Here is a 20,069-nt window from a genome sequence, read left to right on the forward strand (position 1 = left end):
ACGTTGTCCCTCTATCATACCATGTGCTCTAATATCCCATTATCCAACCCTAGGATGGATATCAGGAGGATGGCTTCTCTATAAGGCTCTACGTATTGTGGACTTTAAAAAAAAGTTATGTAGTGAATCATTTAGTTGTTTGTTTATTCATTTTTATTCTTAATTTATTTCTTTATTGCACTTTTCAGGTGAATCAGGACAACGCAGGCTGTCAGTTCTCCCCCTGGAAGCAGAGGGACACGATGTGAAGGACTTACACAATATGACTGGGGGAGGAAAGAATATGATATTATATATATATATTATTCCACATGATGCCATGGAGCTTGAGAAGATGCCGAAGGCAGCGTGGAGGGTGTGCGCTTCAAACATGCCTCTACAGGAGAGCAGAGTGTATCAGATGTAAACCGGTAAACCGGTTCCTATCATAAGTTCAAACAGTGATATTAAATGTGACTGTCACAATCTGTTCTGCTCTTCTCCTGCTGCTGGCAGCTTTCCATTCACCACACCCCTGCTCTACCCCTGCTCTACCCCTGCTCATCAGCCTCCTCATCAGTTCACTCTGTTCACCTGGACTCTCAGCTGCACCCCATCTGTAATCAAGCCTGTGTATATACTTCTGTTGTCTATTCACTCTTTGCCAGATCGTCATTTAGCATTTTGCACTTTCTACATGTCAGACTTTCCAGTATTTATTCACGGACTGTTTTCCTGGTTTCGAGCCTGCTTGCTTCTGACCTCCTCTCCTCATGTCTTCCCCGGTAAACGCTCCAGCCTTCTGTCCCTGACCCCGAGGGTTAGACCTGTTTCTGTCTGCCTGTGGCTGTGTGGTGTCCTCCAGCTTCGATCCTGTCAGGAGAGCCCAGAACTTCCAGCCTGGTCAACCTCATGTCCGTTAGTGCTACTGGCAGAGTCTTACCTACTGCCAACTCTGTCTTGCCTGTTGTCCAACACATTCTGTCTGTACCTGTACGGTTACCTTGTGGACTAAAATAAGACCTTTTCATACTGCTCACTGGTGCTCTGTGCTGCAGCTGGGTCCTACCACCTCCACCCGTTACAGTAACCTAATATCTTTTAGAGTCTTCTTCACCCGATGTGACAATAGTTGATGAATCAGGGCCAAGTGCGTCGCCCATGACACCAAAAAAAGTTTGATTTATTATAAAACTGTCATATGTAAGTGTCCTTCTGTGTTACTGTCCAGCGTGTGGAACGGAGTATCCAGAAGATGTTTTAGCAGTTCATGCCATCTCATGCGGAGACAGGTGAAAACAGACCAATATCATTCATCATCATTCAGATGCTATTAGCATATGAATGAAGCACTGTTCTCAGTTCCTTTGTTTTACCCGGGCGGGGAGTTCCAGTCCTCTGAAATGAACAATAAAACCAGGAGACCGCCACACATTAAATTGCAAAATTCAAGTTTATCGTTCCTTTAGAACGATAAACTGCATATTTATGGTTCCTGTGTTCCTTTAGAACGATAACCTGCGTATTTATGGTTCCTTTGTTCCTTTAGAACGATAAACTGAGTATTTATGGTTCCTTTGTTCCTTTAGATCGATAAACTGAGTATTTATGGTTCCTGTGTTCCTTTAGAACGATAACCTGAGTATTTATGGTTCCTTTAGAACGATAACCTGCGTATTTATGGTTCCTTTGTTCCTTTAGAACGATAAACTGAGTATTTATGGTTCCTTTGTTCCTTTAGATCGATAAACTGAGTATTTATGGTTCCTGTGTTCCTTTAGAACGATAACCTGCGTATTTATGGTTCCTTTAGAACGATAACCTGCGTATTTATGGTTCCTTTGTTCCTTTAGAACGATAAACTGAGTATTTATGGTTCCTTTGTTCCTTTAGATCGATAAACTGAGTATTCATGGTTCCTGTGTTCCTTTAGAACGATAAACTGAGTATTTATGGTTCCTTTGTTCCTTTAGATCGATAAACTGAGTATTTATGGTTCCTGTGTTCCTTTAGAACGATAACCTGCGTATTTATGGTTCCTTTGTTCCTTTAGAACGATAAACTGTGTATTTATGGTTCCTTTGTTCCTTTAGAACGATAAACTGTGTATTTATGGTTCCTTTGTTCCTTTAGAACGATAAACTGAGTATTTATGGTTCCTTTGTTCCTTTAGAACGATAAACTGAGTATTTATGGTTCCTTTGTTCCTTTAGATCGATAAACTGAGTATTTATGGTTCCTTTGTTCCTTTAGATCGATAAACTGAGTATTTATGGTTCCTGTGTTCCTTTAGAACGATAACCTGCGTATTTATGGTTCCTTTGTTCCTTTAGAACGATAAACTGTGTATTTATGGTTCCTTTGTTCCTTTAGAACGATAAACTGAGTATTTATGGTTCCTGTGTTCCTTTAGAACGATAACCTGCGTATTTATGGTTCCTTTAGAACGATAAACTGCATATTTATGGTTCCTTTGTTCCTTTTAGAACGATAAACTGAGTATTTATGGTTCCTTTGTTCCTTTAGAACGATAAACTGCATATTTATGGTTCCTGTGTTCCTTTAGATCGATAAACTGAGTATTTATGGTTCCTTTGTTCCTTTAGAACGATAAACTGAGTATTTATGGTTCCTTTGTTCCTTTAGATCGATAAACTGAGTATTTATGGTTCCTGTGTTCCTTTAGAACGATAACCTGCGTATTTATGGTTCCTTTAGAACGATAAACTGCGTATTTATGGTTCCTTTGTTCCTTTAGAACGATAAACTGCATATTTATGGTTCCTTTGTTCCTTTAGATCGATAAACTGAGTATTTATGGTTCCTTTAGATCGATAAACTGCATATTTATGGAACAAACACTCATTGATACTTATTGACCAAACCTAAAATATGATCATGTTATATATATATATATATATATATATATATATATATATATAAGATATCAGAGGGAGGTTGCTCAACTGTGAGACACACAAACACACACACACACACACACACGGAGAGAGACACACACACACACACACACACACACACACACACACACAGACGTGCAGGTGTTGTGACTTTTGACGGAAAACATTTATGTTCTCGTGGGAAAACTCCTCCCACTCAACGGGAGGGGTTGCATGTACCCATCAACGGGAGGGGTTGCATGTACCCATCAACGGGAGGGGTTGCATGTACCCATCAGTGTTTTAATTAAGTTCCAGGGAAGTGTTGAGTGCCACGGGGTTAAGGTTAGGGCTGCAGGGACGAGTTATGATTCATTTTTTCTTTATGAATGAACTTTATTCTCATCTTAACATCCCTGAAAATATTAAGTGAATATTAACAACTTTTCTCCTAGTTTTGCCCTAAAACACATTAAAATTAAAAAAACATTAAAAACATGAATTAATTAATCACTCCGTTCAAATGACCTGACACAGTCACATGTATGTATTCATTCATTTATTTCTGTATTTCTACATTTCCACATTTTGTTATGTCTGTCTCCATGTGTTAATATGGCAGGCGGTAATAACATGAGTCTTAAGGTCGGTGTAAAGTAAGTATAAATAAATAAATATGTGTTCTGAGTTTGACAAACCACAGAGAGGTGTGTGGTTGCCAAATGTGAATGATTAAAAAATCACCAAATATGAAATTAGGCTTCAAAGTTGTGTAAAACTCAGCCTCTGAGGGTTAGGGTTCCTTCCGTCCTTCCTTCCTTTCCTTACTTCCTTCCTCCCTCTTTTCCTTCCTCCCTCCCTCAGCCGTTCTTCTTTCCTCTTTTCCTTCCTCCCTCCTTTCCTTCTTTCTTCCTCCTTCCTTCCTTCCTTCCTTCCCTCCCTCCCTTCTTTCCCTACTTTGTCTCTGTGCTGAACGTTCTCTTTATATTTAATAACACTCCTCGTTATAACTTTGTCTCTTCCTTCCTTCCTTCCTCCTTTCCTTCCTTCCTTCCTTCCTCGTTATAACTTTGTCTCTTCCTTCCTTACCTTCCTTCCTTCCTTCTTCCCTTCCTTCCTTCCTCGTTATAACTTTGTCTCTTCCTTCCTTCCTTCCTCCTTTCCTTCCTTCCTTCCTTCCTCGTTATAACTTTGTCTCTTCCTTCCTTCCTTCCGTCTTCCCTTCCTTCCTTCCTCGTTATAACTTTGTCTCTTCCTTCCTTACCTTCCTTCCTTCCTTCTTCCCTTCCTTCCTTCCTCGTTATAACTTTGTCTCTTCCTTCCTTCCTTCCGTCTTCCCTTCCTTCCTTCCTCGTTATAACTTTGTCTCTTCCTTCCTTCCTTCCTTCTTCCCTTCCTTCCTTCCTTCCTTCCTTCCTTCCTCGTTATAACTTTGTCTCTTCCTTCCTTCCTTCCTCCTTTCCTTCCTTCCTTCCTTCCTTCCTTCCTTCCTTCCTTCCTTCCTCGTTATAACTTTGTCTCTGTGCTGGACAGTAACTGCTGAAAGTAAAATCTTAACACACCTTGGGCTGCAGACAGCGGTCAGGTACGCCCGTAGGTCCAGCGGCGCCTCCTCCACGGTCCTGCTGGCGGTGAGGTCGTTGCTCGGGGCAACCACTCACACCGCGGTATTACAGTAAAAGTACTGCAGTATTATAGTGATGTAGTATGCAGTATTACAGTAAAAGTACTGCAGTATTATAGTGATGTAGTATGCAGTATTACAGTAAAAGTACTGCAGTATTATAGTGATGTAGTATGCAGTATTACAGTAAAAGTACTGCAGTATTATAGTGATGTAGTATGCAGTATTACAGTAAAAGTACTGCAGTATTATAGTGATGTAGTATGCAGTATTACAGTAAAAGTACTGCAGTATTATAGTGATGTAGTACTGCAGTATTACAGTAAAAGTACTGCAGTATTATAGTGATGTAGTATGCAGTATTACAGTAAAAGTACTGCAGTATTATAGTGATGTAGTATGCAGTATTACAGTAAAAGTACTGCAGTATTATAGTGATGTAGTATGCAGTATTACAGTAAAAGTACTGCAGTATTATAGTGATGTAGTATGCAGTATTACAGTAAAAGTACTGCAGTATTATAGTGATGTAGTATGTAGTATTACAGTAAAAGTACTGCAGTATTATAGTGATGTAGTATGCAGTATTACAGTAAAAGTACTGCAGTATTATAATGATGTAGTATGCAGTATTACAGTAAAAGTACTGCAGTATTATAGTGATGTAGTATGCAGTATTACAGTAAAAGTACTGCAGTATTATAGTGATGTAGTATGCAGTATTACAGTAAAAGTACTGCAGTATTATAGTGATGTAGTATGCAGTATTACAGTAAAAGTACTGCAGTATTATAGTGATGTAGTATGCAGTATTACAGTAAAAGTACTGCAGTATTACAGTAAAAGTACTGCAGTATTACAGTAAAAGTACTGCAGTATTACAGTAAAAGTACTGCAGTATTACAGTAAAAGTACTGCAGTATTATAGTGATGTAGTATGCAGTATTACAGTAAAAGTACTGCAGTATTATAGTGATGTAGTATGCAGTATTACAGTAAAAGTACTGCAGTATTACAGTAAAAGTACTGCAGTATTACAGTAAAAGTACTGCAGTATTACAGTAAAAGTACTGCAGTATTACAGTAAAAGTACTGCAGTATTAGGGTTAGATGAGTATAGAGGAAACTCAGATCCTGTTTGAACTGGAAAATGTTGACGAGACATTTAACTTTCAGAATTCATATTTGTTGCGATCATAGACTTTAAAAAGTACTTCATGTACATCCTAAAACATATGTTTAATAGATGTTATGTTCATTTTCATGTCCATGTGATATGCAGGTGAGAGCTTTTCCATTTGATATAGTTATTTGTTGACAGAAGATACATTTTTATTCAGCTTCTGTTTCAGCTCTACTGTGTCTGACGTGTTTAGCTCAGAACTGATGCTCGGTGGTGACTTCCATGACGTCATCATAGTCCTCGGCCAATCTACCTCCAGCTTGGTCGGGCAGGGGTGTTGCCATGGAGACAGGAAGGTTGTTTCCTGTTGTGTGAGTAGTTAAAGATAAACGGTTTGAACTGAATAACTGTAATTGTGTTCACAGGTAGAGATCCTGTGAACACATGATTGATTGATAGTTGCTGAGTGTCTGTGAGGTGTTACCTGTTGGCCTGTGTCGATATAAAGACACCATGAGGAGAGTGGAGATGAAGTACGGACAGATCACTACTAGGTGGCGGACCAGTGTGAACACAAGCTGGAGAGGAGCTGAGACAGGAGGCGGGGCTCCAGATGCAGGGGGCGGGACTTCAGACACATGGGGCGGGGTTGTGGTTGTAGGTTTACCTGCAGAGAGAATCTCACCTGGTCAGGTAAACATGTGGCTGAAATAAGTGGTGAAATCAAAGGTAACATCCTCACCTGTGACAGAGATCCAGCTGGATGGAGACTCTCCATGACTGCTGATGTGACACATGTAGAGGCCTTCATCAGACTTGGAAACCCGGTGGATGGTCATGTGACCTGCAGGCTCAGTCCTGATGAGGGAGCCATCTTTATAGAAACCAGCTGGGAGGTTGGAGATCTCTGTTTTACAGTGCAGAGTGACATCATCTCCCTCCATCACAGGGAGGACAGGACTCTGCAGGATCACTGGTCCACCTCAACACAGAGACAAACTACAGCATTTCATCATTTACACTCAGCTTCATCAATACTGCTTAAAGGAAACAGACAGCTTTGTCAAGTGGTGCAATGAAAACGTCTTAATTTTGAATCTAAATAAGATGAAGGAACTTGTCATTGAGACTTTGACTCCTGTTCTTGTTCTTGATGTGGCTTTTGAGGCGGTTCCCTCCTGCATGAGTTTTACCAAAGTATTTTAGCTAGTGTGTTTTTTATGCTGCTGTTTGTTGGGGGTGGGGGCTGAAGTCAGAGGACGGAAATAAGCAAGGATCCATCATTGGTTTGCATAATGGGGACCTGAAGAACTCCTTTTAGTATGTTGTCTATCTTTCTGTAAAAGTGACATTCAGTTTATCTCTAGAGGATTAATAAAGTACCTCTTAGCTTAGTAACTCATACTTACACATGTATGACACATACATCATATCTTGCTAACACTTACTAACCAGTGACAGTGATGTTGATGCTGTTACTGGTTGCTCCCTCTCTGGACTCACACCAGTAAACTCCAGTATCCCAGGGTGCTGTTACAGTGTTGTAACAGAAGGAACCATCTGACGTTCCCCAGTCAACTCCACACTTGGTCCTCTGTCGATTTTTGGTGGTCCTCATCGTCGTCCATCCAGCAGAACCGTCGTCCTCCTCACAGCGCAGAGAGAATGATTCATCTTCAAAAAACTGGGAGCTGTGGGGGGTCACGGTCAGACGAGCTGGAAGGAGGAGAGGAACTAATTACCCAGGATGATCCTGAACTCACTGACTTACTGTTAGTTTGACTTGTTTTACATGATCCGTATTGCATTGTAACGTTCACGCTGCTTTGAATAATAAAGCCTGGTGACAGACAGCAGGGTAAGAGAAGTTTACTAACCTTGGTTTGTTGTGCAGCACAGCAGAGAGCTCAGACCTGAAGGGAAGTGAGACTCAGGTTGGTTTGAGGTTTCAATAAATCAGAGGGAAGTAACAACTAGCAGACAGACAGGAAACAACAAACTTTATCCTTCAACAGCTATGCCGACTTATGGTTGTGTTAACTGCATTTCTCTTAATGCAATGTCTTTCATTAATGGTGCAAAATACAGCAAAATGTGTTTTTCTCAACTGGTTTTCTGACTTCTAAACTGCAAAGCTTCAAACTCGGGTGTGACGTCATTCCCGGCTCTGACTTCTAACTTCCGAGGTAAATGGCATGCATCATAAGAGACTCCCTGCCTGGTAAATGGACACATCTTTTCAAGTTTGACACCTCCAGTGTCCAGCAAGACTTCATGTTAGAAATGCGTAGCCTGATGACATCACTATGACATCATACATGTTTTCACAGGCCGAGGAGGACTAACTATCACCGGTTCAGTTAATTGGTGGAATGCCCCTTTAAGAAGTAAGTCAAGTTTATTTATCACCTTTCACAGACAACAGTCACAGAGTGCTTCACATTAAATATATACAACAAACATTCAAATAAATAAAATCAACAATCATATAAGACAAGATAAATAGAAATAAAATCACTGATTAAAACCACAAACTACCTAAATGCCCGTCTGAACAGTATCCAAAGATCTCAAGCTTATTGAGACTATTTCAAAGCTTTGGAAACAAAAGAAGAAGATAACAGAAAAAAATGCATTGTGGGAACTTTATTTAAAACTTTCTGAGAACCAAAAACCACAGACATAAAAGTGATGTAAATAAAATGTATGTATCAACCAGATTGTAGTTGTTATTAAATCAGAAACACAGAGACTGTACTTACCGAGCAGCAACAGCAGAGATGTTTCTTCCATCCTAGCACTTGATATTAAACATATAAAACTCTGTGATTACTGTACTCACATCAAACCCTCCTCCATCCTGTCTGTGGCTCAGTGTCGTGGTTTTCTCTGCACAGACGAGTGAGAGAACAAAGCAAACAACAAACTGACAACAGACAGCAACTGAAGTTTTATGATAAGATCAGATTTTGTTGATCACTGAGGAGAAACTCACCTGAGACAAAAAGGAATTAATTCATTAATTAAAAATTAAATTAAAGTGGTGGTGTTTAGCTCAGTGGGTAAAAAAGTTATTTTTTTAATCATTTATAGACCTCCAAGATACTCAGGAAAATTCATTGATGAGTTTGCTGAACTGCTGTCAGTTATCTGCACTGACTACAACTTTTTTATCATAACAGGGGATTTTAACATTCATGTAGACAATAACATGGACAGTAATGCCAAAGAACTCTCTGCTCTACTTGACACTTTTGGCCTCTTGCAACATGTGAAAGGTCCCACACACACTCGAGGCCACACTCTGGATCTGGTTATCTCTAAAGGTGTTGATATTTCTTCTGTTGATGTTAAGGACTTGGCTCTTTCTGATCATTTCTGTGTGTTCTTTGACTTACAGATCACTCCAGATGTTCAGTTAACCTCTGTGTCTGTTAGGAGAAGGTACATAAATGAGAATACCAGTACAAAGTTTATGGAGGCTATAACTATGTCACCAACTGTGAGTGCAGAGTCAGTTGATGAACTCCTGGATAAATGTCATGGATGCTGTTGCACCTATTAAAACTAAGAAGACCTTGATCAGTAAAACATCATGGAGGAACACTAGGATGGTAAAGGCTTTAACATCATGGAGGAACACTAGGATGGTAAAGGCTTTAACATCATGGAGGAACACTAGGATGGTAAAGGCTTTAACATCATGGAGGAACACTAGGATGGTAAAGGCTTTAACATCATGGAGGAACACTAGGATGGTAAAGGCTTTAACATCATGGAGGAACACTAGGATGGTAAAGGCTTTAACATCATGGAGGAACACTAGGATGGTAAAGGCTTTAACATCATGGAGGAACACTAGGATGGTAAAGGCTTTAACATCATGGAGGAACACTAGGATGGTAAAGGCTTTAACATCATGGAGGAACACTAGGATGGTAAAGGCTTTAACATCATGGAGGAACACTAGGATGGTAAAGGCTTTAACATCATGGAGGAACACTAGGATGGTAAAGGCTTTAACATCATGGAGGAACACTAGGATGGTAAAGGCTTTAACATCATGGAGGAACACTATGATGGTAAAGGCTTTAACATCATGGAGGAACACTAGGATGGTAAAGGCTTTAGGAACACTAGGATGGTAAAGGCTTTAGGAACACTAGGATGGTAAAGGCTTTAACATCATGGAGGAACACTAGGATGGTAAAGGCTTTAGGAACACTAGGATGGTAAAGGCTTTAGGAACACTAGGATGGTAAAGGCTTTAGGAACACTAGGATGGTAAAGGCTTTAGGAACACTAGGATGGTAAAGGCTTTAACATCATGGAGGAACACTAGGATGGTAAAGGCTTTAACATCATGGAGGAACACTAGGATGGTAAAGGCTTTAACATCATGGAGGAACACTAGGATGGTAAAGGCTTTAACATCATGGAGGAACACTAGGATGGTAAAGGCTTTAGGAACACTAGGATGGTAAAGGCTTTAGGAACACTAGGATGGTAAAGGCTTTAGGAACACTAGGATGGTAAAGGCTTTAGGAACACTAGGACGGTAAAGGCTTTAACATCATGGAGGAACACTAGGATGGTAAAGGCTTTAACATCATGGAGGAACACTAGGATGGTAAAGGCTTTAACATCATGGAGGAACACTAGGATGGTAAAGGCTTTACCATCATGGAGGAACACTAGGATGGTAAAGGCTTTACCATCATGGAGGAACACTAGGATGGTAAAGGCTTTAACATCATGGAGGAACACTAGGATGGTAAAGGCTTTAACATCATGGAGGAACACTAGGATGGTAAAGGCTTTAGGAACACTAGGATGGTAAAGGCTTTAACATCATGGAGGAACACTAGGATGGTAAAGGCTTTACCATCATGGAGGAACACTAGGATGGTAAAGGCTTTACCATCATGGAGGAACACTAGGATGGTAAAGGCTTTAACATCATGGAGGAACACTAGGATGGTAAAGGCTTTAACATCATGGAGGATCACTAGGATGGTAAAGGCTTTAACATCATGGAGGAACACTAGGATGGTAAAGGCTTTAACATCATGGAGGAACACTAGGATGGTAAAGGCTTTAACATCATGGAGGAACACTAGGATGGTAAAGGCTTTAGGAACACTAGGATGGTAAAGGCTTTAGGAACACTAGGATGGTAAAGGCTTTAACATCATGGAGGAACACTAGGATGGTAAAGGCTTTAACATCATGGAGGAACACTAGGATGGTAAAGGCTTTAACATCATGGAGGAACACTAGGATGGTAAAGGCTTTAACATCATGGAGGAACACTAGGATGGTAAAGGCTTTAACATCATGGAGGAACACTAGGATGGTAAAGGCTTTAGGAACACTAGGATGGTAAAGGCTTTAGGAACACTAGGATGGTAAAGGCTTTAGGAACACTAGGACGGTAAAGGCTTTAACATCATGGAGGAACACTAGGATGGTAAAGGCTTTAACATCATGGAGGAACACTAGGATGGTAAAGGCTTTAACATCATGGAGGAACACTAGGATGGTAAAGGCTTTACCATCATGGAGGAACACTAGGATGGTAAAGGCTTTACCATCATGGAGGAACACTAGGATGGTAAAGGCTTTAACATCATGGAGGAACACTAGGATGGTAAAGGCTTTAACATCATGGAGGAACACTAGGATGGTAAAGGCTTTAGGAACACTAGGATGGTAAAGGCTTTAACATCATGGAGGAACACTAGGATGGTAAAGGCTTTACCATCATGGAGGAACACTAGGATGGTAAAGGCTTTACCATCATGGAGGAACACTAGGATGGTAAAGGCTTTAACATCATGGAGGAACACTAGGATGGTAAAGGCTTTAACATCATGGAGGATCACTAGGATGGTAAAGGCTTTAACATCATGGAGGAACACTAGGATGGTAAAGGCTTTAACATCATGGAGGAACACTAGGATGGTAAAGGCTTTAACATCATGGAGGAACACTAGGATGGTAAAGGCTTTAGGAACACTAGGATGGTAAAGGCTTTAGGAACACTAGGATGGTAAAGGCTTTAACATCATGGAGGAACACTAGGATGGTAAAGGCTTTAACATCATGGAGGAACACTAGGATGGTAAAGGCTTTAACATCATGGAGGAACACTAGGATGGTAAAGGCTTTAACATCATGGAGGAACACTAGGATGGTAAAGGCTTTAACATCATGGAGGAACACTAGGATGGTAAAGGTTGTATCCATACAAAATGTGTTGTGGAACATTTTTCTGGGGTCATGGTTCCAACATGTACTCTTTGTGGGTTGAAGGTGAATTAAATTTGCTCAAACCGCTACAACCTTTGGCTATATTCATGCAACTCTGAAAACCTCAATGTGTCAATACATGATAGTAAAGTATGTTATATCAAATATACACACACTATACAATAATAATACAATACTGTGAAGTATATTTGTTGTATAATTGGGACTCTTTGGTAGAAAAACAGTGTATGTGAAGTGGTTTAGCTGACAGGAAGTGAACAGGAGATGACTGTACCTACGTGTGTGCCAGTTTCTCTCTCTGTTTTAACCACTGAAATGAAATGTGGTGAGAAAAGAGACGAGAAGAGCAACACAGGAGAGTCACCATGGCAGAAAATGCAGCTAACACTAGCGCGTCTGTCAGGTCCACTTTGGGTTTTTTCTAACTGAATAAAACTTAATGTTCAATTTATATTCTTTGTTTTCAGGTGTTTGAGTTTCTGTCTTACTGTCTCTGCACCACACAGGACAGTTTTTAAAGGATTCATCTAAATATTTTTTACTGCAAAAGTTTGATCACATGGATTCAGAAACATGCTTCCATCTACTAAACATTATTACCATTTATAGTTCAAAAGTAATCAAAGTGATGACTAGAATATATACCAGAGATAAAAGTCAAAAGTAGTTTGGAGCACATAAGCTTCAGTGGCCAGGGAGCCTTGGCTCTTATAGGGTGCTGAGTGAGAAGATGGGTGCTGAGTGAGAAGATGGGTGCTGAGATGGGTGCTGAGTGAGGAGATGGGTGCTGAGATGGGTGCTGAGATGGGTGCTGCGCAGGGGTCACAGAGGGCTGTGTGGGGCCTTTGTTGTTTTTTGGAGGCTGCAGCATGTTCCTCCTCCTGCTGTAAATGCCTTATGAAGTGCAATCTATTTAGAATTGTTGCTGCACAATAGCAACAATGAAAATGTGTTGTCATCCGACAACTTAAGCCACACTTGATCATTGTGAATTCTGTAAGAGAGGAATGAAGGGAACAAGAATCACACTTGTGAAAAAGTACTAATAATATAGGAGTAATATGTAAGATACGCAGCTTTGTGTCTTACTGAGGAATGGCCTTCTATGTTTTGCACCCGCATATTTACAGAAGGGACAGTGGGTTAGGGTTAGTGGGTAATGGTTGGTGTATCACCATCAAACAGTATACTGATGTGTCTCTATACATCAGAGGGTACTACAGGTACTATCTCAACAAGGAAGAGCAGCTGACCGTCTGCTAACATGACTGCTAATACAATACAATAGATCAGATGTTTTTATATACTAGCCTACTACTGTGATTAACCATTTGACTGTTATTCCATTTACTGCTCTTCTGTTTTATTCAACAAACACAAGCAACACAATATTTCATTAATTAAACATCAGTTGATCTTTCCTGCAGATTATTCACATGCTAGGTTATTAGATTGTCTAACGCTTGTATGAATGGCATCATTTTAAAATGGCTTAAATCACAGCATTTACTGATTTGATAAACCTGCTTTACTTTAGGCTTGCTACTCAGCATGTAATAACTATTAGAAAACATAACAAAACACTAACAAATAAATCGGATATATTATTCTAAAACTCAGAAAAGGAGATTTGAAGTCCAGGTTTATATTCATGAAGTGCACGAAACTCATAATGCATAATATTTTCCCGCCTCATACCTCAAAAGTAGTATGCAAATACATACAGGGCATATATTAAAATAAAATGATGTTACTTCCTTCCTTGTCTGTCACAAATATTGCAAAGTAGGGCGTTAAAACAGAATAAAAAACCTTTCTTACCTCCATTTTGCCAACTGTATTGAATTTAAATGTTAAACAAACATGTCATACAATAATTCATTCCCCTCGCGTGCCTACTGAAAACTTCCGGTTCACCTTTTCCGGTTTACCTTTTTCAGGTAAACCGGAAGTACTTAGCATGCTAGGCTAGCACTTCATCTATGACCAGTCAGAGGGTGAGAGCACGCAAGGAGGGGTTTTATACAATGGATATCTTCACGCGTATCTTCACACATATCTTCATGTTGGTGTTGGTTTTCGTTGGTGTATGTGCAGGTGAGTGTATTTTGTTGATATATAACAATTCAGGTGTGTTTCCGCTCAGTTGCAAACACAGGTGCTAACTGTAGTCGGACGTTAGAGTTGAATTAGCATGAATTAGCTTAAAGCACGCCGTTTTCACCGGCCGGCACGAGTGATATGCGCATGCGCAGGTTGTGTGTTTGTGTATTTTTTAAATAAATATAAACTTTATTAATATATCCTGATCCGAGTGAGCGGCTAATGTGACTGGGACTTTTTTCTTTTTACTTAGACGCTACGTTTCTGTAAAAGCCTTTAAAAGGAAGTATTTATGAGTATTAATGTGAAAAAAACTCCTTTCCATCACGTGTGTAATGACTGACAGCTGTACACTCCCTCTGCTGGAGCCCTGCAGTTACTATGACAACATGTTAGATTAACATTATACACATAAAACACAGAAATAACTCTTCTCACAGTGCTGCAGCTGACAGAACAATATTTAAAATACAAGAAACTATAACCTCAGAGATGTAAAAAGCACTCAAAAAGTCATATTTCTCACAAAATGCGATTGAGTTGGATGAATAATGTGGTTTTTCCAAGCAGAGTTGCTGCACATAACTGTCCAATATGGTGGACCTCATTATTGGACTGTTACGTACAGCAACTCCGCTTAGGGTCCCAGTCACATCAACCACTCACTCAGACCTGTGAGTCTACCGACATGCTGCATGATGTAGCGCGCATGGCAAACATAGAATAGATCAGCCCCATTATCTGATACCCGAGTCTATATCGGGGCTGATATCTCATATTAATATCAGATCAGTGCATCCATAGTCACAGTAGACATTAAAATTGAGTATTTATAGTTGATGGCGCTGTTGGTGAAATGTACGGTCACATCCTGCACAGACTAACCATCCTCTTGTTTCTGTGTTTCAGTCCAGGAAAAAACTATCACACCTCCTCTTGAACAGGAGGTCAATGTGACATGCGATGCTCCTCACAACATCTCCCTCACTGCTGTGAACTGGACCAGAACTGACCTGGGGAACCGGTCTGTCTGCTATTTCCGTGACGGGAAGGTAGATCCAGTGAACCAGCATTCAACTTTTATAAACCGGACAGAGATGGAGCCCGATCAGTTAGAACACCATGACATGTCTTTTCGTATAAACATGACCACCGCTGACAATGGGACATATTTTTGTTACGCAAAATTCAAAACAAACGGAACTAAATCCATCTCTCAACTCATCTGCATTGTCCACATCATAACTGATGCTGCCTCTGGTTAGTCTGATCATTTCTTTTAAAATCAGCACAATGACATAACTATGTTTTATTGGCTGCATTAAGCATAAAGAACACATGCCTTAGACTGATGCCTTCACACTCCAGTAGCCTCTGCTTCTTCCTGCTCAAACTGCCTGCTGCACTCAGAGAAACTCTTGCTTGCACAGCTTTCCAGCTCTTAAGCTCCAGGTCTTCTTTTCACACTCAAGTTGCTTCTGCACATTCACCAAAACCTCTGCTCTTGGATTTATTTTGAAGCAGCTTAAAGTCCTTGATCTCACCCTTAATGTTACATGTTCAGATTGAGTGAAGTTTCAGCTCAAAATGGATTTCCTTCAGACCATAATTAGCTGATAAATATGTTTTCTGTTCTTTAGGTGCCTCGACTGGAAACAAGAATGAAAACGTTCGAGGACCATATCAACATTTAGGAGTAATCCCCGGCCTGTTAGCTTTTGTGCTTGTTCTTGTGTTTCTTATCTACCGGTACAGAAAATGTAAAAACGAGCCAGGGTTAGGGTTAGGGCTCTTGTAAAGAGAGCTCAGCAACGCCTGCACTTGGTGAAGACAGTGGAGAAGATCATTGGAACTTCACGTCCTCCCATCCAGGCCATGGCTGGGTCTGACCAGAGCTAACAGCATCATCAGAGACCCCTCCCAGACCCCTCCCACCTTCACCATGGACCGCTCTCGCTGCCAGCCAGAGCTAACAGCATCATCAGAGACCCCTCCCAGACCCCTCCCACCTTCACCATGGACCGCTCTCGCTGCCAGCCAGAGCTAACAGCATCATCAGAGACCCCTCCCACCTTCACCATGGACCGCTCTCCCTGCCAGCCAGAGCTAACAGCATCATCAGAGACCCCTCCCACCTTCACCATGGACCGCTCTCCCTGCCAGCCAGAGCTAACAGCATCATCAGAGACCCCTCCCACCTTCACCATGGACCGCTCTCCCTGCCAGCCAGAGCTAACAGCATCATCAGAGACCCCTCCCACCTTCACCATGGACCGCTCTCCCTGCCAGCCAGAGCTAACAGCATCATCAGAGACCCCTCCCACCTTCACCATGGACCGCTCTCCCTGCCAGCCAGAGCTAACAGCATCATCAGAGACCCCTCCCACCTTCACCATGGACCGCTCTCCCTGCCAGCCAGAGCTAACAGCATCATCAGAGACCCCTCCCACCTTCACCATGGACCGCTCTCCCTGCCAACCTATGGGAAGAGGTTTTGCAGTATTCGTAGCAGAACAGCCAGATTCTGCAACAGCTTCCTTCCCCTAGCCATCAGATGAAGTCCTAGTAATCCCCCCCCCCCACCTACGCACGCACGCACGCACACACACACACACACACACACACACACACACACACACACACACACACAGAGAGAGAGAGAGACACACACACACACACACACACACACAGAGAGAGAGAGAGAGAGAGACACACACACACACACACAGAGAGAGAGAGACACACACACACACACACACACACACACACAGGACGGTTCCATGGACTATACAAGTTTACAGACCACAGCTGTGAAATTATACTCATGCAAATGTGCAATATATATACAAATGTTTTATAAGCCAGTTGTGGTTTGCTGCTGTAATGCCTCTCTGGCCGTACGTTGCACTGTTACCTTTACTTCTAAATATTTTAAGGTCTATTTTATTACAGATGTTCTTTATTTTATAATATATTTGTGTATATGCTGGACTTGGGATGGAACAGTCCTTCCTTGTCTTGATATGTGGCTTCTACCTCCTCCTCCCAGCAGGGATCAGTACGAGCCTCCTCATGGATCCCAAGGTGTTTGTAGCTGTCCTGAATATCTGATATAGATATCAATGCTGCTTTTTCATGTCACAATTCTTGTCGATGAGTGACTGATGACATTTGTACCTCAGGACAGAGTTAATGTTTAATCATCATCAGGACTGATCCAGATCCATGTGGCTTGTGTTTTACTGTCTTGTTTTTTGGTGAGATGTTCATTCAGACACACTCCCATCTGAGATAGTTTTCTTGACTGCCTTAATTGGTCGACTTTGCCGTTTCAACTCACAAAGCGATCATTTCCAGCGTTACTCTGTATGACGAGCCACCATGTTACTTTCAATGTGCACAAGTTGTTCCAGTGTTTGTTATTCATGTGCACTTTGGCACATGTTTGGTGTTAAGTCTCCAGGCCGGTTATAATGAAGTTCTCCGTTTGTGGATATTGTTTCTGGGGATTTCCACCGGGTCCGTCAGCGGCGCGGAACAGCAACGCTACGGTTCTGCTCCGTCCTCTGCCCGGTGCTAACTCACACCGGGAGCGTTACAGCAGTGGAGCTCCAGGAGAGAAAGCTGCCTTTTAAAATGAAGTTGCACTGTTAATAAGTTAGAAACAGCTCCATCAAAAATAGAAATGCTGCCTATTGCTAGCGCTGTAACGCACTGCTGATGGACCCGGTCTCTGTAGCTTTGTCCTGGATCCAGGAAGTGCCAAATCATAAGAAGAAGAAAATGAAGTGAAATATGTGATGGTGGCCAACAATTAAATGTGCCATGCAGATCAATTAGTGAGTGTGTGTGTGTGTGTGTGTGTGTGTGTGTGTGTGTGTGTGTTGTTGGACAGGTGACTACAGCATATATTTATATTTACTAACACTCCTCATTATAACTGTCCCAGAGCTTACATGTTGTATAAGAAAAGATAGCTTACATGTATTTTACATATATTATGAAGTTAAAGCACAAAAAAATAATAATTTTTAATATTTTTGAAAAAATAAATATTCTAAGAACATGGGTCTGAACTTGAATGGGTCTTTTTTACCATTACACATCTGTATTATTCCATTTCAAGGTTTTTACAACTTCAAGTGTGAGATGTGATATGAAAAACCATTATGTACAATATTAAACACAGTGCCAATATTAATAATTCCATGTAAATGAAAAAAATCATGTCATACTTCTGTTAAGAGCACACTGAAGATGAAGTCAACCCAGTCTTCTAGCTGTCTTGCTCTGGGGGTCCTGATGAGTCCAAACAAGAATGAGACAACCTTATCCAGTTGCTCATCCTCGAAGTAAAGGGTTGTCCTCTCCTTCCTGGGTTCCCATGCTGAGACAAGATTTTGAGAAAGGTAATTCATGCTGATATACTGTACTTACCTCAAGGTGCTCCCTTAGTGAAGTGCTCCCCTCCATGCAGTGGATCAGACTCTATATCTATAGAACATTATTAACTCTACATTATACTTTCTTCCTCCCTTACTTCCATCCTTCCTTCCCACCTTCCTCCCTCCCTCCTTTCCTTCCTTCCTCTTTCCTCCCTCCCTCCTCTCTTTCTTTCTTTCCTTCCTCCCTCTCTCCCTCCTTTCCTTTCTCCCTCCCTCCTTTCCTCCTTCCTTCCTTCCTCCCGTCCTTCCTTCTTCCTCGTCCCGGGTCCACGGGAGAGCAGCGTGCAACACCTCGGCCCTCAGCTCTGCGGCCGACGCACCTGGAACAGACAGGAAACAGACGGGTTCACCATGACGACGAACACAAGCTGCAACAGAGACATCAACTATTACTCCACACAACTACGACCAGCACCGGCTCCGAGGGAACCAGAACCGGCTCAGAGGGAACCAGCACCGGCTCAGGGGGAACCAGCACCGGCTCAGGGGGAACCAGCACCGGCTCAGAGGGAACCAGCACCGGCTCAGAGGGAACCAGAACCGGCTCAGAGGGAACCAGCACCGGCTCAGGGGGAACCAGCACCGGCTCAGAGGGAACCAGAACCTTCCTATCGTCCTCCTGGGTCAAACTGACCCTGTCTGTTTTGACCTTTCTTTCTTTCTTTCTTTCCATCCTTCTGTCTTTCCTTCCTTCCTTCCTCCCTCCTTGCCTTCCTTCCTTCCCTCCCTCTCTCCTTCCTTCCTTCCTTCCTTCCTTCCTTCCTTCCTTCCCTCCTTGCCTTCCTTCCTTCCTTCCTTCCCTCTCTCCTTCCTTCCTTCCTTCCCTCCTCCTTTCCTTCCTTCCTTCCCGCCTGCTTTCCTTCCTTCCTTCCTTCCCGCTTTCCTTCCTTCCTTCCTTCCCTCCTGCCTCCTTTCCTCCTCCCTTCCTTCCTCTTTCCTTCCTCCCTTCCTTCCTCTTTCCTTCCTCCCTTCCTGCCTCTTTCCTTCCTCCTTCCTGCCTCCTTTCCTTCCTTCCTCCCTTCCTTCCCTTCCTGCCTCTTTCCTTCCTCCTTTCCTCCTCCCTTCCTGCCTCCTTTCCTTCCTTCCCTCCCTCCCTCCCTCCCTCCAAATATCTGAATGAATAAAAATTAAGAAAGCAACAAACCAGCATGTTCCAATGATTATTCTTCACATGGACGAATAGCATGAAAAGAACGTTTGATGATTTGATGAACATGTTTGAACGTAGTTCATTGTTTGCCTATGACAGGTGCAGTATCATGATGATATATACAGTATATATATAAAGATATATATATATATCTTTATATCTTGTGCATATTTTTCGATAAAACATGTTGGCATGGACAAGTACAAGTACGCTTTCATACAGTGAAAATGCATAATAATTTTTCCTTGTGAAGAGGACTTGAAGATTCTCATCACAGCTATTTCATGCACTATAGTAAATCATCATCACACAACAAACACATCAAATGCACAAACAGACACTGAACATATGACCTTAGGTAAACTGTGGCGGTGTATTGTAACGGTCCATCAAGTAGATGGTGTCCACCACATCGTATGTATAGGCACTGAGATGCATCAACCCATGGACTATCTGATAAACTCAACATAATGTT

The 20,069-nt window shown here is 41.7% G+C and overlaps 1 protein-coding gene across 1 annotated transcript; it reads right to left on the bottom strand.

The window, feature by feature from the left end:
• Nucleotides 1–5,877: 5,877 nt before the first annotated feature.
• Nucleotides 5,878–8,416, bottom strand: LOC128373442 (Fc receptor-like protein 5). Its single transcript, XM_053333724.1, has 5 exons — nucleotides 8,386–8,416; nucleotides 7,076–7,339; nucleotides 6,366–6,605; nucleotides 6,108–6,290; nucleotides 5,878–5,987 (listed from the first exon to the last, which is right to left on the bottom strand). The coding sequence occupies exons 1-5, from the start codon at nucleotides 8,414–8,416 to the stop codon at nucleotides 5,878–5,880; spliced, it is 828 nt and encodes a 275-aa protein (XP_053189699.1).
• Nucleotides 8,417–20,069: the final 11,653 nt, after the last annotated feature.

Source organism: Scomber japonicus, chromosome 1 (assembly GCF_027409825.1).
Source record: "Scomber japonicus isolate fScoJap1 chromosome 1, fScoJap1.pri, whole genome shotgun sequence".
Lineage (NCBI taxonomy): Eukaryota > Metazoa > Chordata > Actinopteri > Scombriformes > Scombridae > Scomber > Scomber japonicus.